Consider the following 23,333-nt stretch of genomic DNA (forward strand, 5'->3'; position numbering starts at 1 on the left):
GTAACGTTAAGGGGGAAATGTTTTTTTTCAGCTCTTATGAAGATTCGATAGACAGCTCAATTAATTTGGATTTTTATGACATCTAGTCTATTTATACATTGCCCTTCTCTCTGTTGGTCTTTCTTCAAAGGTCCGAAACCTTTTTTTATTATTTTATTCTAAGTTGCCACCTGCACCTTCTAAATGAAAATTCTTAAACTATAGTAAAAAGATATTTTTCTTGTTTTCTGATATCTAAATTAAATCTAATATTACCTAACTTACAAACAGATCTATATTATGTACAGATAACTACCTCCCTTCCTTTTTCAATAACCTTATTCATCTGTTACCAAATTATTTCCTGCTACTTAGCTGAGCTAATGCACACTACACCAGTGGTTGATTTTTAATGACCCAATTAAAAGATAGCACAAGGACAGTGCTATGGGATGATACAGTTATTCAATCCTTTCCCTCTCTAGTGTTTTACATAAAATGTTACTTTTCCTTTAAAACTATCTAACAAAAAAAAAGATAAAAAGATATACTTTGCCAATAAAAAAAATTTCAAGATTCTACTTTGGTTAAAATTCTTTTTTTCCGATTGGTTTTTTTTACTACACATTTAATGGAACTAAACAATGGTAATTTATCTGAATGTGTTATTGTGTTGGTATCAAAGTTTATATCATTGGCCAGGACTGTTTGCTTGGGCCCAACTTTCTTAGCAAATAATCTATTATTCATGTAATTTACAGACTTGAAGAGAATAATTAAATCCTCTTACACACTTCCTTTTTTATTTTGTATCAAATATTTAGATATTAAACTGCAACATTAGTATAATTATTAATGCCTTTGCCCATAAACATGCAAAAAAAACTTCTAAAAAATGGTTATGAATATGCAATGGGTTAGAATTTAACCATTCAAGTTAATTAAAAATTTAGGGGTTTCAGTTTTATTTTTTCATTTCAGTTTAAACAGGGACTAGGATTCTTCTTCTTTCACCTACCCACTACCCTTTAGTTATAGAATAAAACAAGTTTTATGCCAAAATTACCCCATAAAAAAATACAAATTTTCAGTTATTTTAAATGGAATTAATTTACAGAATCACAGCACCTAAGTTTAGACAAGACATTTTCTTAACCTTGAGTAAGGTCAAACTACAAAAAAATAATGAGGACATAGAAAGGTATGCGTGTTTTTTCCAACGTATTATCTTGTCTTTAGTTTGTTTGAAATGGTGAATGTGTTATATTTAAATATTGTTAATGATTAATTTGCCTATGTTTTGTAATTAAAGTCAAATGATTTACTCTTGTAAGGGTTAAATATACCTAGATATTGAATAAAATAATAAATATAAGTGGAAAATATTGTAATTACTTTTGGATCATTTACAGGTGTTTTTAGAGTATTTTACAGTCTTCTCGGAGACTAAGCTTTTAAACTTTATCTACACAGGTCACCTCAGCTAGTAAAGTATAATTTTAGAGTTATACCTGATTAATTAATTAGTTCCCTTAGAGAAGGGTTGAATAAAATGTAAAGCCAGACTTTTTAGTAGGTCCCATGACAACAAACTCTTTGATTGCCAAACCTTTATCTGGAAGTCCTAACTGTGTATATATGGTAAATATTCTCACCTGTTTTGTGACAAGGCATTCAACCAACTCTTACTATTTATGTCCTGCATCTGGCATAGTTGCAGTTGATACAACTTTAAAAGTATTTAGTTATAAGCAGATTTGGCCAATATTTTAACCCGCCACATTTTCAGTGATGCGCGAAAGCGCTACGTGTTACACTACGGATGCGAGTATTTTAGAGTTATGAACTATTCTTTACTAATTGTCTCTATGTGTCCTACTGAAGTCGCACGAAGTATTTAATTGTGTATTATGTTACCCTAGAATAACAAAATAATTATGAAATTCGAGACGGCTTATAACAATTAATAAATATTGGTGTTTTGCTAAAACAGCAAAGAAATTAACAATAAAAGAAGTACATTTATCATAAATTATAGAAGTTTAAGCCATTCTATAAAGTAAGCTTATAGTTTTTTTTTGTAATTTTTTCAAGAAAATCTTTTCTATTCATTTCAATTTTATCTTTTTTTTTATATCTTATTTAAAATTCTTCTTTTTCTGCACACTTTTAGAAAACATTTAGATTTCTTCTAATGAATAATAATTTTTTTGCTTATACATAATCTCTGATGTTATATGTGGAAAAATGAAGGAAGTAAAAAATATTAATTTTTGTAATATCTTGCGGCTACGCCCCTAGAGGCCTCTAACGGGTACTTGAGACCTTCCCTGATCCTATAAGAAGCTTCACTGTACAGGAAAACCATATCGGTCCAGCAATTTGCGAGATTTTTTGCTACACAGGCAAACATCCTGTTACTTTTGTATAAGGGCTAGAAGCCGAACATTTTTAGTTGTTACTAAAGAAAAACGCGTAATGCATAATCAAAGACACATATTTAGGTATTATTTTTTATTTTTAAAAATACTGCCACTTTTTAATTTCTTAAATTTGACCTGCAACTTCGTTCTAGGAAAACAAGTCTTAATGGGGGATATGTATTATAAAATTAACAAGGATGACAACATCAATAAAAGCGAGGCTCTAAAATCAAATGACCCATAACTCTTGTAGAGCTTCAGAACATAATAAGCTCAACATTAATTTGTAATTCTAAAGAAAATTATACATAAATTTGTTGCAAAATTAAATAAAAGGACATAAAAAGGGGACATATTACTCTCATTGAACTTCTAAATTATCATAGCAATCGTATTTTGTTAGTATTAGCACGGGCCTTCTGCCCCTCGGGTCTAACAAAACTGGTTTTAATCTTTAAATTTTCTATTTTGATATACGTAAAAAGCTGTCTGTAAAACGATGCGATAAATATCTATTCGTTAGCTTAGAAACTTGAGGTACTGGTTGGTGTCGAAAGGTTTCAATCAATAATTTCAATCTGCAAAAGGGGTTACCTTGTTTATTATCATTGGAGAGGTAAAAAAATTGACGTCCCTTGTCTTATCCCTTAAGATCCTTTGGTTTAATGCTACTTTAGAATACTCGACCCTTTCGCTGCCAGCTAACGCTTTTCAAGTTTAAAGGGAATGTTATGTCAGCGTTTTCAGAAAATTAAATACAATACTAGGAATCAAATTTTAAGTGATACAAAAACACAATAAAAATTTTTCTCGTATTCATTCGAATCCGGTGGATAGGAACCGGTTCTCATCCATACGAAAAAACTATGTCTAGCATCGTATTATATCCAGCTTTCTACGAATATAAAAATGTACAATCATAAGATTAAAACTATAATGGTACATTCTATATCCGCGGAAAGCCGTTTATAATACGATGCGAGAAATAACTATTAGTCACTTAGTTAAAGGGAGAATATTGTAGCTGGACAAATCGTCACAAAAAACAGCCAATTGACGTTATAAACATGGGGGAAATGAGAGGAGAAGTGTGAAAGAAAGTCCCTAAAAAAGAGATGGATGTTTTTTATGACGTCAGAAGGCTGATTTTTTTAGACACTTGGTCCAGCTACAGAATATTGAATATAAAAGAAACTTGTTTTGAAGAGAAAGAGCAAAAAGAACATGAAATATGCTTTTTAATCAAAATTAGGTTTTTAATGAAATTAGAGTTTTTGAAAATACTTTGAAATAAAAAGTCCTGTTGTTTTCTCTGAAGTATTCCAACAATTAAACAAAAGTTTTTTTTTGATAAAATCGCGCATTTTAGTTCAAATTTTGTTGGCTTTACCAATCCAGTTTTAGACAAACCTAGGAGTTGAGGGGCAATTTTTAGATGGTGGACTAAATAATGCCATTTATCACGGTCGTACACCGTCTTGCGTCATGTTGGAAGGGTGACACAAATTTCAGATCTCAATTTTCGCTATTCGATTTACTATTTTTCTTTATAAAATATATAAAAGTGATGCTTGCAAGATTATTTAATTTACTATTATATAAAGATATTTTTTCTCAAATCGCGAACTTGGTATCTGAAATTTGCGTCACCCTTCCAACATGACGCATGACCATGTACAACCGCGAGAAATGGCATTATTTAGTCCACTATCAATTTTTAAACTAACGGAAGGTGGGGGAGTGAAGGCATTGATTCGTATATTATAATGATTTCCAAAGTTTTAGACACGTTCTCTCATTCGTTGAGTAGAAAAGTTTAGATAATGTTAATAAATCTTGATAGAGGAGTACAAACGTTTCCAGTGTGGCTTCGAAACTGATTATTATCGGCTGGATTAGAATCGGTTCTCAACCATACTAAAGAATCATGTATATTTTAACATCCGCGGAAAGCTGTCAATAATAAAATCACAATTTCGTCAATCATTTTGATCTACTGTAAATATATTAAGGCATGTACATCAGTTTATATCCATTGTCTTATCCCTTAAGATCACAGAAACAATTTTAATAGTTATTTCTCGCATCGTATTATAAACAGCTTTCCGCGGATATAGAATGTACAATTATAAGATTAAAACTGCAGTTTTTTAGCCCCGAGATGCCGAAAGCACGGGCTAAAAAAATCTGGTTTTAATCTTATGATTGTACATTTTTATATTCGTAGAAAGCTGGATATAATACGATGCTAGACATAGTTTTTTCGTATTGATGAGAACCGGTTCCTATCCACCGGATTTGAATGAATACGAGAAATTTCGTTCTAAATTTATATTTGTTGTTTTTAAGTATAACTATTCTAAGCAAATAAAACTAAAAGAAATGAACCCAGTGACATAATAACAAGTTAAAACTTTTCCAGTGTGGCTGCGAAACCAATTAATATCTGCTTGATTAGAACCGGTTTTGACCATAATGAAAAATTATGTATAGCATCGTATTACAGACAATTTTCCATGAATATTACACTAAAAATCATAAAATTAATACCAATTTTGTTATTTTGGGCCTTTGGTCACTCTAGGCTAACAAAACTGGTGTAATCTTATACTTTTCATTTTGATATTCGTAGAAAACTGTCTATGATACGATGCGATAAATAACTATAGCAGAACTAATTAGTCCTCCAAAAAATCAGCATGTTACGTCATAGAAACTAGGTATTATCCATCTCTTTATTAGGGGTTTTCTTTTCCACTCCTCCTCCCCTCATCCCTCATTTTTATGACGTCATTGAGAGACTTTTTTCGTCTTCACTAAGAGATTATTTCAAACTTAAAAATGAAAGAGAAATAAAACTGGCTTTGGGCCAACAGATAAAATAATGTTGGAGGGGGATAATTTCTTTGCAAATTTTTTCATACATGAATAAAACATGTAAATTAGAAGACAAATTTTAAAATTCTAAATGTCTTTAAAAAGCCATATATTTTTTATTTTTTAACCCCTGTTGGGCCTTATCCTTACGGGATATACATGCAGGGTTCTTGAACCTAAACTAAGCTGAAATAAGCAACAAAAGTTATGTTTTTATCAATACATTTTTGGGTGGTCCAGATACAAAAAATGGAAACCGCTTGTTACACTAAGTATGAAAATGTAAAAAAAAACAATAATGTTATATGTAATATTTTAAATAACAATGGTAAAGTGTAAGATAATTGATAGAAAGCTTTGCTCTTTGTAATAAATTAAATCAAAGTTAAAGAGTTTTGAAAAAGCAAGATAATTTGTAAAATAGCAAAAAAAAATAATGTCTTTTACTAGTTTTTACTTAAGAAAAAGATACATGAATCATCTGTTAATGGATAAAAATTTAAGATGATATATATTTTGAAAATGAAGCTCTTAGAGTGTCTATGGTAAAATGAAGTAATACAATACAAATGACCAATGATAGGCCAATACACATACTAAATTACTAATTGCAGGCCAGTATACATTTTAATTGACCAATGTTAGGCCAGTATGGCATCATTTTTCATAAGCACTATATAAATCTTTTTTTTAAATGTAAAAATAAATTAAGAAAAATTGCTGTTTTGTTAAAATTTGCAAAGTGGATTGATTCTTTGAAGTCTCCTAGCTAGCTGGTGTATTTTCCATTTTCTCTTTTTCCATCATTTTCTTTGTTTTCACTTTATTTTTCAAATAGTTGTGTTTTGGTGTTGTACAGTTTATGAATTCATGTATAGTATCATGTATTGTATCCTATAATATATAGTAATAAGGTTTTTTTGTCTGTTGTCTAAGATTTCAATAATTACTGAACTGACTGAGTTCTCCAATTTAGGGAACCTTCAAATAGAACCTGAATGGTTTCAGGCTATTATATTTTTAAATATAAACTTGGGATGGTTTTAGGTTATATTTTGCCCCATAAAGCCTCTTGATGCAAGGTTCGCAGCTGCTAGTATTGTATAAAAGTAATATGATGTCTTTCTGTACGGAAGAATCTTGCTAACCGCTGAACCGATATTGTTGTCCTTAGTTTCTCATAGTTTCTGGGAAGGTTTATAACTACTTTGGGGTAGGGTCTCTTCTAGAAAAGAATGACCTCTCAAAAAATTGTTTAATTTTTCAATGTAAAACTAAAATTACAAAGAGCCCTTAAATGATTCTAGGGGCGTAGCCGCTAGTAGAACACTCTCTGTCTGAAGCTTAAGATCTCACTAACGGCCGTAAAAGTAGGCTTTGCTTTTCATAGCATATTCCTACTACTCATATCAAGATTTTCCTTACGTTAAAATCTAACCATTAAACCAAATAAAACTAATAGGGTTGATAGCAGGTCGAAGCCACTAGTCTATTGCAATGTCTAAACGTTTGTCCCTTAAGATCTCAATAGACGGATTAGGTTCTCTTAGTCAGTTATAGTTCGATAGACAGGCAAACAAACATTCTTTTACCAATATTTCAGACCTCTAAACAAATGAATTCAGAATGTTTGACTTGAAGCGTACAGCCTTCCCCTCGATGATTCCTATTGGCTTTAGTCCCAATCTGGAGCTCAAGAAAAGATCCAGGGGCCAATCCTTAAATATTTATTATCCTTTTATTTTACAATTATTAACATATCTATAACAGGTCCCTCCTAGAAAAGTGCCTTTATAGCAGTGAACTTCCCAATCCCCTCCCTTTCATTTTTAAAATAAATTGACATAATGGGGGGTGTTGGTTGGGGATGCTTTCACCATTTCTAAACCCTGTTGGGGGCCTTAAACCTACAGATCCTAGAATTTTTTTTAAATTTAATTTTTAAAGATAGTTGACTCTAGTGTTTCAGTTTGTATGACGATTCTCTAATTTAAATCACCACTTTTATGTGTGTTGTCATACTTGTTTAAATCAAAATAAAATAAACGTTTAATGGTTATTCAACGCAACGTATTATAAACAGCTTTCCGCGGATATATAAATGTACAATTATACGATTAAAACCAGTTTTTAGCCCCGAGATGCCGAAGACACGGGCTAAAATTCGTATTATTTCTATATTCGTAGAAATCTGGATATAATAGGATGCTACACATAATTTTTCAGTATGGCTGAGAACCGGTTCTAATCCACCTGATATTAATCGTTTTCGAAGCAAAACTGGAAAAAATATTTAAGTATCGGGCCCCAGGTTTAAAGGTTTATGGCAGCCTAAGAAATTCTTGGCAGAATTATTAGGTAAAAACTTTCTGTAATTGATTTGCAATATTTCCCGGGATCTCACGGAATAAGACAATGGCCGTTAAATTGATATATACCCCCTATCATGATAAACAATTACATTTTCTGTAAATTAGTTTATTGGGTAAAAAGTTTATACACTACTAGCGTTAAACCAACCGATGAAAATTTAAGTATTCAAGCTTTTTTAACCAATGGATAAGATAGAGTGGTTAGAAAGCTTTGGGTACCAGTGTAATATACAGTCCAATGTCCCCTCCTTCCCTGGATCCTCCTAAATCAGATACTTCTCCTTTAAGTGGGATATGGAAAAAGGATGAACTGAAATTTAATTTCCGAATGTGTACACAGTTTGCTCGGTGTTTCCTCATCCTTGAGTTTAAAGTTTTTTAGCTAGTAGTAAATATTGAGATAGGATGAGGAAACACTAAGGAAACTGTGTACACATTCGGAAATTAAATTTCAGTTCATCGGAAAATGATTTGGCAAAACAAATAGTCGTGAGGGATTGATTAAAATCTTTGGGTACTTTTATTTATTTTTCATTTGTTAGTTCCAAACTATTATTCAATAAAAAAAAAATATTTAAAAGAAGGGGCTATGTTGTATATTATCATTGGTAATCTATATTATCAATTTATTATGTCATTTCTTAAGATTTCTACAAATAGTAAAACAAGAAACAAAATATAACATTTTTCAATAATAAATAAGATTTGAAAATTAAAGTTCTAATGATTGAAGATTTTAAGTGCACTTAAATATTTGTGGATATTTTTAGAGGCGATTTCCCTTAGGAGGGCGGGGTACCCTCTCTTAAAATAGTTATCAACCTTCTTTGCACCTATAAAAAGCTTCACTGTCTAGGAAACCCATTTGGGAATAGCAGTTAGACAAACAGACAGACATCCTGTTACTTTTATATGATGATAACAATTTTTACTTTTTAGGCACTTTTATCCTGTGCGTTGTCACAAAGGTAAGATATTTTTACCTATAAATTATTGGTATGCTATTTTTCCTTCAAATATAGAGCCCCTCAATGCTAGGGGCACATCCGCTAGTAATACAAATAAAGAGAGAGATATCTTTCATTATAATCTTTTGCAAAATTACGAGATTAGAAAAAAATATAAAATATTTAGTTTTATTCAAAATTATATTTCAACACTGTTAAAATTCGGATTGTTTCCTCAAATTACCTTGTTAAGCATAGAACCCCCCTCCATTATTTTAAAACAAATTGAAAATAAAGGGGGGGTGTAGTTTTTATACTATGCCTAATCACAGCGGGGCTACCAAGCATGCAACATAACATAACCTAACCTCACCTAAAGCAATAAAGAAATAACGAAAAACTACTCCAATCTTCTCCCCCCCCCCACACCTTATTTTCATTTTTTTTAAATAAGGAAGGGGGGATTCTATGCTCAACAAGGCACATTGAGAGAAAGCACAAAATTTTAACAGGGTTGAAATAAAACTTTGAATGAAAATTTTTTACATTCTCGTAATTTTGCATAAAAAAACTTAAAGATCATAATGTAAAATATCTCTCTCTTTATATGTAAGATGTGACACAAACTTTTTCAGAATTATCATATTATATAATCAGAATTAAAAACTTATATTTCAGCAAAAATTCTTTACAATCCATTCAGTAGGCTACTTTTTAGTTTATGTCTATTTTATTCAATATCTAAAGGGATCTATAGGGATAATTGACGAACAAATAAAAGAACACCCCCCCCCCTACATATTATAATAAACAACAAATAGATCATGTTTATTGGTTGAATTTAAACTATGTTTTTTTTTGCACGGTCCATAAGTTTTCACGTAAACGAATGACAGAACGTGTTTATAATTGATTTTCTCGTATTCATTCAAATCCGGTAGATAGGAACCGGTTCTCATCCATACGAAAAAACTATGTCTAGCATCGTATTATATCCAGCTTTCTACGAATATAAAAATGTAGCCGGTGCCTTCGGCACCTCGGGGCTAAAAACAACTAGTTTTAATCTTATAATTGTACATTCTATATCCGCGGAAAGCCGTTTATAATACGACGCGAGAAATAACTATTCCAAACCCTCCTGAAACAATTACATTGGTTTTTTTGGGTTATTGATAAATTAAATTGGCCATTATTGGCATGCCATAGAAAAGTACGCATTAAATACAGCTTTCCGCGGATATTAAAATAAAAATAATAAAGAAAAAAACTTGTTTTGTTAGCCCGAATGCCCCGGCCAACAACTGGTATTTACTTTATTTTAATATTTTTTGGAAAATTGTCTGTAGTACGATGTTATACAAGATTTCTTGGCATGGCTGAGAACCAGTTCTATTACAGTGCAGTGGATATAAGTCGGATTTGAAGCCGTTTTGACAACGCTTTAAGGAGAGATTCGTCGTATTTTCAAATGGCTTTTAATAGGTTATTTTAGGTTAGGTTAGGTTATATTGGGTAAGGTGATTGCCCCGCAGGGTTAGAGCTCCCGCAGTGTTAGGGCTAGAAATAGGAGAAAAGCTACTGTGAAAAATACGAAGAATCGCCCCTTAAGGAGCATTGCCACGAAAGGGACTATACCCAGAAAATCTTTTATTCCTATCAATTGAATAATGCCGACCAAATACAACCCCATGCCTTATATTTTTTTCTGATTACAGGTTTTAGTCATTCCTTGTAACTAATATGTAAAGCTTCGTCAACTTTGAATTTTGCCATCCTTGTTTTGTTTCTAAACTCTGATAGTAGAACTTTTTAGCAAAGTTCTTGCTTGGAATATTATGAAATATTAATCAGAACAAGAATGACAACTTCCGTAAAAGCGAAGCTCTGAAATAAAACGGTGGAACAAACAAAAATCAACACTGAAAAGATTGTAAACTAAAATTTTTTATGAAAAATCCTCCAAAATCGCTTTAAAAATCTACAAAAACATAACAAAATCTTATGCCAATAACCCTTTTATGATTTATCTAATTTTTGTAGATTTTTTATGCGATTTTGGAGTAATTTTCACAAATCTTTTTAGATAGCATCACAAAAGTTTTTTAAGAATCCACCTCTGATCAATAAACGATGTCCAAGTTAGCAACTTAAATTTACGATAATTTTTCCCCTGTCATAACATTCACGCATTTTTTTCACAACCTTTTTATCCATTTTTATAACAATAATATTATAAATATCAAATAAATATTAAGGGCGCAGTTGTATCTTTGGCCATAGCCGTTGAGAGGGGTGAACTAACGGCTTCAGCTGCTCATTTTCCAGCATGTCTAGCCAGCGGATTAGCTGTTATGATGGGAATTTTAGGTATGATTATTATTTGTAGCGAAGCTACTCTTTAAATCGAAAAGGCCGTCCGTCCAATGATAAGAGATAGGAAACCTGGCCTAGATTCGAAAGGAATATTGCAACTATCCCTGCGTCCGCCAAAAAACAGTATTGGGAAAAAGTGAATTTTTGTATAATTTTTTATACCAATAAGATTAAGCATCCAATTCGTAACTTACTTTGTCCGCCAGTCTATCGGTAAGGATATGTGACGATCATATGATTTATATTTGAAAACTTAGATCTATTTGATTGCCATTCTATATAGAGGGCTGACTTTTTGTGAAAACTTTGCTGGCCAATTATCGTCTACTCTGTAATGTCCCTTGGTCTATCGGTAATGCTCTAAAAAAGACATTTTGCTTTGCTGTTCGTATTCTAAAATTGATTCGCTGCTTATGGACGTTGCAATCCTTGTTAGAAAAATTAGTAAGGTAGCACCATCTGAGTTATTTGAATTTAAAACCTTTGTTTAATTTTGGCACAACAGACTCAGTAGATGCCGAAAGAAACACATGATTATCTTAAAAACTTGTTTACATAATTTTCTATATCTATATTAGTTACTGGAAAAGCTAGTGGAGCTCAGACCAATCCAGCAGTTTCCTTTACAATGGCTGTTGCAGGTCTAAATATTATTTTTCAACTAAAAAATAGTTACTAAAAGTGGCTATTTATTAATAGATTTTTATTTTATTATTCGTGGAAAATTGTCTGTTATACGTTACTATACATATTTTTTTAGTAAGGCTGAGGACAAGTTTTATCCCAGCGGATATTAATCGGTTTCGAAGCCATACTAGAAAATTAAATTAATCTTTTGTTATTGTACATTTATAGGAAAACTGCCCTGGATCCAATTGCCAACCTATTTTGTGGCTCAGTTTTTGGGAGCAGCTTTGGGGGCTGCTTTTATTCTTTTAAATTTCAGGTTAGAATTGTTAAATTAAATTAAGATAAGGGGAGTTATTTTGTGAACTTTGTAGCTTTTAACGACAAAGTCCAAATTGTGTTGAAATTGTATCAAAAATGATCCATATGACTTAAGAAAATGAGGGACATGAGAGGAGAAGTGGGAAAAAACCTTTAAAAAAAAAGATATGGACAATCCCTCATTTTTATTATGTCACTTGAATCATTTTTGACACAATTTGGGCTTTGTCCTTATAACACCACAGGTATAGGCCCCGCAGGGTTAGGGTCCACTGCAAGGGTTAGGCATAGAAAGAAAACTACCTTCCCATTATTTTCCAAAATCAGAGCAAGGGTAATGTTTGATAGGAACTTTGAGGGAAAGTACCACTGCAAAAAAGAAAACAATAAGCATACCACAGATAAATTCACTTAGATTTTTAAAAAATTAATACTATTTATTTTGATTTATATTTTAATGATTATATGGAACAATATTCAAAAGTCATAATTGAATTTTAGAGAAAATATAGGAGACGTAGGTCCAGAAATGGTGGCTAGCTTTCCAGACCTATCTGATAGTATAGTCCATCAGGTAACTTTAAATCCTTAGTATTAGAAGTAGGGTTGGGTCGGATACCGGATATCCGGCTGTTTCTAATGCCGGACATCCGGTATCCCGCCAGATATTGAAAATGACACGATATCCAGCGAATTTCAGGATATACGGCATTAGAAATCAGCCGGATTTCCGGTGTCCGGCCAAAAAAATATCCGGTATCCGGCCATATATTATAATGGCTATATATCCGGCCAAACCGGATAGCCGGCCTAACCCTAATTAAAAGCTATTGATTCATTTCAACCCAAGAATCCTCTTCATGATAAAGTATGAGAATCTCTGTCTGTCTGTCTGTGTGTGTGTCTCTTTGTACCGAGGATCCCGCAATCCGCTGACCCGATATGTTTTTTCCTTACAGTGAAGCCTGTCAAAGGTCCGATGAAGGTGTATATCAATTTTTGGGAGTGGGGACAAAACCGCGACAAACAAAACCGCGACAGGGACAAAACCGCGACAGTGACAAAACCGCGACATTGCAAAAAAATCTATAATAAAAAAAATCTTAATGCTAGAAGGTCATGGCCGCAGAGCTCGGCCCCCTGGCCTGCCTAGCCGCGGGCGCTCGGCCCCCTTGCCTATAACCTAACCTAACTTAACCTATATGTTTAAATGTTTAATGTACATTAACTTATTTATAGTTTAGAATTTCGTGGATTTTACAAAAAGGGGTTGGTAGATTTTTTTCAAATTTCTAATATTTTTTTTACAGTAGTTAGGTTAGGTTAGGTTATGGGCAAGGGGGCCGAGCGCTGCGGCCATGTATTTCTACAAAAAAAATCCTACATAGTTATATTTCTGTTATTTTTTAACTGTCACGGTTTTGTCCTCACTCCAATTTTTGGGGTTGGTACCACCACTCTCCTAAGAGAAATCAATACGAAATAATCCAGACAAGTGGGTGACACTGTATGGCTTACTGTTTTTTCTTCCTACAAGGGTGCCGAAACTTCAAGGGGGGTGTAGCCGCTAGTTATCTATATAATGGTAGCGAAGCTATTCTGTAATTTACCTTGTCTGTATATCGTCCGTCAGTCTGCAATGTGATTTTTCTTGGATACTATTCAAGATAAAAGATTTTTTGTGAGGATTCCCAAATACCAATATGAATTTGGTATACAGTTAAATTGTTTCATGTAAAGAACATGTGTTAAAATTTTTAATGATTTTTCCCCTTTCTTTTGAAATTAATTCTCTTTGTTAAAACGTGTACTGTACATTTATTTAGATTTCAACTGCCCGTCACATTTTTTTCTGTCTGTGTGTTTTTAAAAGCGAAGCTTTTTTATAATTAGGGTCGTACCGTACGTCCGTTCGTCCGTCTGTCCGTACATCCGTCCGTCTGGAAAGTTTTTTTCGTTAGTTTAGGGATGTTAGAATTGTCCTATCGATTTCAAACTTTGCATGGTGATTCCTGTAGTAGTTAGGTACGATTTAGAAAGCTTAGCAATTCTATAATCATTAATAGAATGTCAGTACGTCCATTTTAAACATGTTGATTTTTAAATTTTTTTTAACAATAAATTTATATGATCTAATTATCTGATTGATCTGATTTTTGGTAAACTGATTCCTTGGACAACAAAGTACAATATTGTAAGCGAAGCAACTCTATAATCAAGTCCTAAAAATGTAAGTATGTCCATAAACATTATCCTGGAGCAAGCAGTTTTTCAACAAATTTACTTACAATTTTGCTTCGACTCTTATACATTTATATTATGATTATTCAGTTCTTACACTATACAAGTGTTAATGTCCGTTTGTCCTACCGTTTCAGTGCTTCGCTTTTATGGATGTTGTCATCCTTGTTTTCCTGCAAATTCTTGACTTTGACCTACTTACATAGAGACATTGCGTAATCACATGGACCAGGGAAATAGATTCTGACAAACAATTCTAAACGAAAATATACTTTTTCCCCTCCTTATTACCAGCTTTAAACCCGCGACCGTGGCTCAACTCGTAGCGCATCCGCTCGTCGTCGGGAAGGTGATAGGTTCGAATTTCAGTTCGACACCGTGTCATAACTAAAGGCGTTAAAATAGTTCCTACTGCTGCTATGTCAGGTGCGCGACATAAATAGTTAGAGTAGGGGGAATGCCCAAAACAGGCGCAACCCACTACCATGCACAGTAAGACTTCTTAGACAAAGGTTGTGCAATCAAAGGGTTGGTTGTCTGATGGGCAAATGAACGCTTTACATCGCCGCAATATAGGGCTTAGGGCTAACAACCCTATCCAATATCAATAAAAACCCACATTGTTACAGAAACACTGACAAATGTCAGCGTTTTATGCTCCCACTTGTGAGTTAAAAGGGCTTGTTAATGTTTTTTTATTACAAGCTTTACACCCCCTTCTTCTCCACTTCCCTTTAGTTACAGAACAAAATTAGTTTTACGCCACACAAATATCATTTATAGCAATTTCAAATAGAATTGTTTTAAACATAAGGCTTTTCTATAATTTATGATGTTTTACAAATAAATATAATAAATTCTCTTCAAAAAATTTTCGGTTGAGGACTGATAACTCCCCGCCACTTATTTTTTAAATAATTGAAAATAGGGGTGGATTTCATTGCCTATCTTTGGCTAATGTTTGTTAGTATACTTGTTTTCAATATGACCAATAATAAGCCAGTATTGTACATTGTAATTGACCAATGGTAAGATATAAACTGGCCTATCATTAGTCATTTGTATTGCAAGACGTCATTTTTATTAGCACTATTTACTTCTTCTGCTTTTATTCAATTGTTGTTATTTAGATATTTGATCAGTTTCTGGCAACTTTCTTGCTTTTATCCTGCATTCAATCTGTAGACGATCAGGTAGCAAAATTTCTAGTACGGCTTCCAAACCGTTTAATATCCGCTGGATTAAAAATCATGTATTGCATCGTATTACAGACAATTTCCCACGAATATGTAAATACAAATCATAGAATTAACCTTAGATCATGAAACGAAAACAAAGTAGCGGGTTTTGTCGTATTTTCACAGTAGCTTTAATATGTTATTTTAGGTTATGTTAATGTTAATGTTAGGTAATAGGTGAAAAGCTACAGTAAAAGGCGACGAAATTCGCTACTTCGCTTTCTTTCCAAGATCTTTAATCTTTAATCTGATATCCGCGGAAAGCTGTCTATTATATGATGCGGTAATTTACTTTTCTCGTATTTATTCGAAACCGATTAATATCCAGTGGATTAGAATTGGTTCTCATCTATACGAAAAATCTATGTCCAGCATCGTATTATAACCAGTTTTCTACGAATATAAAAAATGTACAAGCGTAAGATTAAACCCAGTTTTTTAGCCTGTGCCTTCGGCATCTCGGGGCTAAAAAAACTGGGTTTAATCTTATAATTGTACATTTTATATCCGCGGAAAGCTGCCTATAGTACACGCGATAATTTACTTTACTATGTAAAGGCTAAGAAACTTCTAGGCTAGAATAGAAAATGTAGAATTCGCTTTCTCGTATTCATTCGAATCCGGTGGATAGGAACCGGTTCTCATTCATACAAAAAAAACTATGTCTAGCATCGTATTATCTCCAGCTTTCTACGAATATAAAAATGTACAATCATAAAATTAAAACCAGTTTTTTAGCCGATGCCTTCGGCACCTCGGGCTAAAAAAACTAGTTTTAATCTCATATTTGTACATTCTATATTCGCGGAAAGCCGTTTATAATACGATGCGAGAATTAACTATTATAATCTTGATTGATTTTTTTAACAGCGGAGCTACTCTATAATTACAAATATCTGTTATCTGTTAATGGATAATGATATTGCTGGTTCTTGAAAACCCCACAAAAAATTAAGTAAATAAATTTGGTGCGCAATTTAATCACACCCCCCCCCCCCCCCCCGTCTAAAAATGAATTATACACCCCCCCCCCCCAAGGTTTATTTTACCTTCCAACCCCCCCCCCCCCAAAAAAAAAAGCCTGGACGTCCTTTTGATTGGGAGGCTAGTCTATTTTAAACTATTTCTCAATTTCTAGGGTCACACTCCTGCAGGTCTTCTGGTTGGTCTTTCTGTTGCAGGTATTATCAATAAATATACTTATATATACAAGTAACATGATCTCTGTATGTCGAAGGATATCACGAACCGCTGAACCGTTACTGTTCTCCTTTACAGTGTAGCTCCTCATAGGTCCTGGGAAGGTCAATAGATATTTGGGGGGAGGATAACCTTCCCCCCCCTAACCAAAAACATAGATAGTCGAATTTAACCCCCCAAAATAATAACAAGGATTACAACAACCAAAAAAGCGAATCACTGAAACGGTAGGACAAACGGACATTAACACTTGTATAGTGTCAGAACTGAATAATCTGAATATAAACGTATAAGAGTTGAAGCAAAATTGTAAGTAAATTTGTTGAAAGAACTCAGGGATAAGGGATAGGAAACCTGGCCATTAATTAGGTCCCGGCCTAGATTCTAAAGGGATATTGCAACTATTACAAATTCCTATCAAACTGGCGGACGTTCCCAAGTAGCTATCGCTCTAAACCAATAAGTATCGGCCTGTTTTGTACCAACCAATCACCAATTGGCGGAAATTTTAGAAGCAGACAATTCTAGAAAAAAATAATGATTTGTCTGCTATGAAAAAATAAATATAAATGGTGTTAGATCACATTGGTTTAATTATTAAATCTGCTTAGAGTTAAACATTAAAAAAGGGCCATATAGAAAAAACAAAAATAACGGGATTATTTTTTTTGGAAAGAAGGTAGCTACGAATTTTCATTTGTTAGTTTATAAATTAGATGTTGTATTTTGAATTTTAAAAATTTAATACGGAATTGATACAACACATTTAACCCTAATATTTGTACAATACAACACAGTACAGATATATCATTACATTATAGTATTCAAAGAACTTGATAGAATGTTACCCAAGTGCATATTTATTTATTTATTTTGAATTTTAATTAGCGAATAAAATTTTTTCAATCATTAATAAAAATGCAAATAATACAAACTAAAATCTGTCTGAGGGAAACCCAACGATATCTTTCTGAAAGTTCAAATGACCAAAGTAAAAGATAAAAAAAATTTTGGGAGAGAAAAAACTTCATTTTAACAAAAGCCTTTAATATATAGGTTTATAAAAAGTTATGTTTTTTACTTTAAACTAGCTACCTGAATTTTATTCTATACTTTATCTACACACACACACAGCTTGTTCATTAGCGTCTAGGACGAACCACTGCGCCATCCCAAAACTGGTTTATTAGGCCTAGGCTTGAAATAGGCCTGAAATAATATTTTCCTACGTTTCCCATCCCTTATCCCTGAAAGAACTGCTTGATACAGGATAATTTTTATGGACATACTTACATTTTTAGGACTTGATTATAGAGTTGCTTCGCTTAAACATTATATTTTATTGTCCCAGGAATCAATATACCAAAAATCAAATCAATTGGATGATTAGATCGCATAAAAATTAGTTGTTAAAAAAGTAAAAATTAACATGTTTAAAATGGACGTACGGACATTCTGGTAATTATTATAGAGTTGCTACGCTTTTTAAATCGTACCTAACTACTAAAGGAATCATCATGCAAATTTTGAAATCGATAGAACAATTCTAACATGCCTACATTAACGAAAAAAGCTATCCGTCGGTGACGGGCGGACCGACCCTAATAGAAAAGCTTGGCTTTTAAAAAGAATCTGATATATATATACAATGGGCTATAAAGTACACAAGTCCCCAAAGTTTTGTAATAAAGTTTTCTTATTCGTTGGCTTTACAACCTTGGGGACTTTGATGGGTTGCTTCATTAAGTTGAGTGTTCAACCGTTTCAACCACTAATTTTATTCTACAGAAGCGGTAATTTTGTGTATCATTGGGGACATACATCAATTTATCGGTTTTTGTCTTATCCCTTTAGATTCATGGTAAATTGTGGTCCATTCACAATAGATGTTGGTACGGCGCCATTGGAGGCTAGGGGATAAGGCAATAGTATGACACGCTCTTATTTGTTCAGCAATTGGGTTGGCGGTGGGACGAAACGCTGGGGCAAGTATGAATCCTGCTTTGGACTTTTCACCCAGGTTAGTCTTTTTATAATTTAATACCTATATTTGCGACAACTTTTACTTCACAGAAACTCCCAATTTTTAACATAAATATATAAGATCTAGATACATACTCTCTAAATTAGCAAATAATAATAGTGTTAGAACAATCCCGCCTTATTATTATTTGAAAAGTATAGAAATTGATTTTGGTACTAAGCCCAGTTATTAATAGCTAATTTAATCTTTAATTCACTCTGTCTCTTCGTCAGTAACGCTATAGGAAATATTATATTTAATCAGCTGGTATTTAAGCTATGATAAATGATTTTTCTTGACAACATTCACATTATTAGAAAGCATAATTAAGTATTTATCACAATAACAGTTCGACTGCTTTAATGAAGCTTTTATCTTTATATTATCACTCATGATATTGAAGATAGATTACTGATTATTTTAATGAAGGTTCCCCTTTCTCAAGATTATCCAGTATACAATTTTCTAACTTTTTATAAACTTTTCATGACAGTCAAATTGAGGGTTTGTTTTTGAACAAATATTTTTATACTTGATTAATTTCTGTGTACCGATAATTTTCAGGGTTGTTGCTACTCTTTGGGATAGTTTGGAGAAGTGGGAGCAGGACTGGGATCCATTCACCAAGGGTGGTTACTTCTGGATAGGTACTTTTACTTTACTTCCATGGCTTTTTAAGTATATACTTATTTGTAACACTTCCTGCAATAAAGTCCCAGCAGTGGGCTCTATTTCTTAAAGAAAGCCTGCAAGAAATACATCGCTTTAGATGCTAAAAGAATACAACAAGTTAGCCCAATATCAAAAATTTGAAGCTTTCAGTTTCAATAACAAAAATTCTATGCATTTCAAAATGGAATTGAGGTATATGAAAATTTTGAAAGTTTTCCATTGCTAATGATAAAAATTTCAATATCAAATTACGTCGCCAAGATACAAAATTAAAAGCTTATCTTCATCAGAAACTTAGGTTGCCTGTAACTGATTCAATTTTAACAATGAATACACCACTTTTCATAGTCAAAATCTCTGAAAAAAAATATATTTCAACTTTGCATTTGTGAGGGGAAAATCATAATGGGAAAAAAATTAACTAACATAAGCTCAGCTGTGATTAGTTGTTGAGAAGATTCAGCCTTGTGATTGGCTGGAAATACTACAGTACTCTCGATACAATGCTAGTTAAACTTATTTTAATGCTTTTGCTAATAAAAATGGTTATTTTTATTGTAAAAATATATTTAGTTACTGGCAACCTAAGAAAATAAGCTTATAATTTTGTTTCTAGGCTACATAGTTTAATTTCAAAACTTCTTTTATGAGCAATGCAATGGAAATCTTTTAATATTTTCATTAGACATAAAATGTCATTTTAAAATCCCTTTTACTAGTCATAGAAATGGCAGCACTCAATTGCCATATTTGGGTCAGGTTTAGACTTGTAAAATTGTAAAGGTTGATTTCCACAAGGCTTATAGGCGGCTGACACGCGGCTGCCGAGTCCTGCTAAATAGTATAGTTTTTATTGATATAATAAGTACTGCCTATTCCCAGTGATAGGGGACAAAAGAAAATATTTTATACTGGTTCCCAAAGTTTAATATATAAGTTGTCTCATTCTTTAGCAAAAAAATCTTGTAACAAACAAGGTCCAAATTTTTTACTGGTGATTTTATCATAAAAAAATAGTTTTTAATAATATAACATAAACATCAATTTATTTTTCAGTCTCGTATCCCGTAAAATCCCTGAAAATCTGCAACTATATTTATAAATACTTAGAATATATAATATTCAAATTCATTGATACCAGGGATCGGAAGCCGCGTGTAAGCCTCAGTGAAATCGTCATTTTATCACTATAAAATTTAGCTGGATGTATAAAACTGTCTCTTAAGTAGACAATCCTTCTTTCAAAGATTTCTTTTTCTGCTCACAAGCAGGTTTAAAACTGAGGCTTATGCGCGGCTGAGGCGCGGCTTCCGAACCCTGGATAAACCTTTATAATTTTCTAGTACCAATAACAGTTCCATACGCTGGTGGTGTAACCTCTTACCTTGTATACAAATATTTTATTAAAAGGTAAGGTTTTAGTAACAATTCTCTTTAACTTCAGGGATGGAGGGGACAATGGACTGTTTATTACACTAGTCTTTAAATTTTCATAATAACATTTTCTTATTCGTTGGCTTAACAACTTTTATTGAATTTTGATTTGTGAATTCATTAAGTTGAGTGTCTTAAAGTTATGACCACAAATGTAATCTAAAAAAGGGTTAATTTTGTGAATCATCATAAAGGATATAAATCAATTTATCAGCCATTGTCTGTCTATACCAACTTTAAATTCCACTTAGCGATCAACGCTTAGTGATATAACCACAACATAAACAAACATTTTCATCAAATTAAATCTTCTATAAAAAAAGCATGACCAAAATAAACCTTTAAAAAACCAGTCGCTCATTTATCTTTTATCTCATATCTAAGTCCAGAAAGAGAATTAATCCTACGTTTTTACTACGGGCTTTGCAACCTCCCCCCCCCTTTCTATTTAAGTTTATAAAGAAAAAGAGAAACAAATTTTGTTGGGAGGGTAATTTTTTTAAGGAAATTATAAAACTTCACATGACCTATAAGAAGATCCTTCGTTTATAATTACGTATCCGCAGTCATATTTCCATATATTTCGTACAGGTTTGAAAACCAGGATCCAGAGGACGAGCTGGCCAACTTGGAACTACCCCTCACCACCAGGTTATACATAAATACTGCACAATATTTTGTTATTTTAGTACCATCTCAAAATATGCCATTTCAAAATTCTTTTATAAAAGTAACAGGATCTGTGTCTGTCTGTGTATATGTACCAATGGATCTCGCTAACCACTAAACCAATAAGGTTCTACGGTGAAGCTTCTTAGAGGTCCTGAGAAGGTTTTAAGCTATTTCAAGGAAGGGTACCAACACACTCCCAAGAAAAAAAATTCCTCCTCTCAATTAAAGAATATCATACTTTTTCTTTACAACTAAAATTTAAAGTGGTGGTATAGCCGCAAGTTATTTAATAGAGAATTAATTCCAGACAGACAGATGGACGTTCGGACTGAATCATTTTCTTTTCAAAAATGTACAAAATATTGACAAATATAATTGTGGATTTTAAGATACACACATGATGGGCGGCCATCCTGTCCTGGTGAAGCAGGTACCTGGCACCAGAACCCGGACCTGGACGACTTGGCCAGCCAGGCACACTACAACATGGCCTTCGTCACGGATATCGAGAAGTCAAAGCATTTTGATGGGAAGTTGTGCCATAAAATTGCAACTATTTATTAATGTAATAATTATTTATCGCATTGTATTTTAAACAGCTTTCCGCGGATATAAAAATGAACAATTATAAGATTAAGACCAGTTTTGTTCATTTTAATATTAGGAGAAATCTGGATAAAATACGATACATGATTTTTCAGTGTGCCTTAGAACCGGTTCTAAGCCAGCGGATATTAATTGGTTTCGAAGCCATACTGGAAAATATTGAATTTTCTTGAATGACTAGTTTGGCCCACACGGGATTCTACTCATTAAATTGGCTTAGGTTAGGTCAAGCTGGGGCGAGTTCTGATGTTGGTTCAAATACCCTGATGAGGACCACCTTATTTGCTTATATAAATTAAAATTAAGAAGAGAGGGCGGGGTTGTGGATATTTTTTATCGTTTGGTTGTTTCATACTGTAGATCTGGTAAGGTTAGGTTATTTTTACCGCAGGGTTAGGGCAGAAAAGGTAAAGGCCTTGATTTTAGGGACCCTAGCAAGGTTTAGGCACAGGAAACCCAATCCGCCTATTATGTTCAATTTATTTCGACAATAAGGTGGGAAAAGGTTATCAGTGTTCCACCGGCATTTAGTGGGAAAGCATCGAAAAATAAAAGGGCTGCCCTGCTGCCAAATTGTTTATTTTTTTGATAATAAAATTCTTCAAGATTAAAAAAATTATTTGAAATTAGAGTGAAGCCATCCTTCAGTTAAGTTTTTACATTAAGTTTTAGGTCGCAATCGCTAAATGTGGGTGTATTATAACCAATAATACCCTAAATGATATATAATTTATATGAAATTATTTTATAACCACGTTACCAAAATTTATAATGCTCTATACAATGTTAAATTATATAAATATATTTTTATACTTTACTGAAGACTTTTTTTATTACTATTATAGCATTAGTTTTATTGCCAATTCCTATCATGAATAAGATTTTCAATGCATTTTCAAGCATGTAAGTATCAAACCCGCGGCATAAGCGTAAATGATAGCGTGTCTGTGTCTGGACCACACCGCGTCTTAGTAAATTCATTAATAATGGTACCTACTGCTGTTATGTCTGGCATGTGACACTTCTAGTATATGCCTTGGCCCATAAACCGGCATAACTCATTACCATGCATTGCACAAATATGACTTCCAGACAAAGGATGTGCAATCAAATTATTGGTTGTCTGTTAGATGTTACTTAACCTTATCCTAAACATGGCTTTAGAGTACCGCATACCATTACAAGCGGACGATGTTCTGGATTTTCTAAACGATCACTTGAAATCGAGGGAGAATCTCGCCTCAACGAGGTAATTAACTGGGTTATAAATATGCCTGATCCAACAATGAAGACTTCCATAAAAAGGTTGTATAATCAAAGTGCAG

At 33.0% G+C, this 23,333-nt stretch overlaps 1 protein-coding gene across 1 annotated transcript; it reads left to right on the top strand.

Annotated features, from left to right (window-relative positions):
- Nucleotides 1-7,522: 7,522 nt before the first annotated feature.
- On the top strand, nt 7,523-22,825 carry LOC145332555 (aquaporin-3-like). Its single transcript, XM_080177561.1, has 13 exons — nt 7,523-7,637; nt 8,591-8,619; nt 10,857-10,968; nt 11,553-11,615; nt 11,830-11,920; nt 12,424-12,496; nt 15,294-15,356; nt 16,540-16,582; nt 18,555-18,621; nt 19,189-19,271; nt 20,640-20,706; nt 21,322-21,381; nt 21,792-22,825. The coding sequence occupies exons 3-13, from the start codon at nt 10,953-10,955 to the stop codon at nt 21,964-21,966; spliced, it is 801 nt and encodes a 266-aa protein (XP_080033687.1). The 5' UTR covers nt 7,523-7,637; nt 8,591-8,619; nt 10,857-10,952; the 3' UTR covers nt 21,967-22,825.
- The last annotated feature ends 508 nt before the right edge of the window (nt 22,826-23,333 follow it).

Source organism: Acartia tonsa, chromosome 11 (assembly GCF_053477335.1).
Source record: "Acartia tonsa isolate MP-2025a chromosome 11, ASM5347733v1, whole genome shotgun sequence".
Taxonomy (NCBI): domain Eukaryota; kingdom Metazoa; phylum Arthropoda; class Copepoda; order Calanoida; family Acartiidae; genus Acartia; species Acartia tonsa.

What these genes read in the sequence shown, in the direction of transcription:
- LOC145332555 (XM_080177561.1), top strand. An exon ending in TTCAATCTGTAGACGATCAG is followed by an intron (nt 15,357 to 16,539) that starts GTAGCAAAATTT and finishes CTCAATTTCTAG; the next exon opens with GGTCACACTCCTGCAGGTCT. An exon ending in GAACTACCCCTCACCACCAG is followed by an intron (nt 21,382 to 21,791) that starts GTTATACATAAA and finishes GTGGATTTTAAG; the next exon opens with ATACACACATGATGGGCGGC.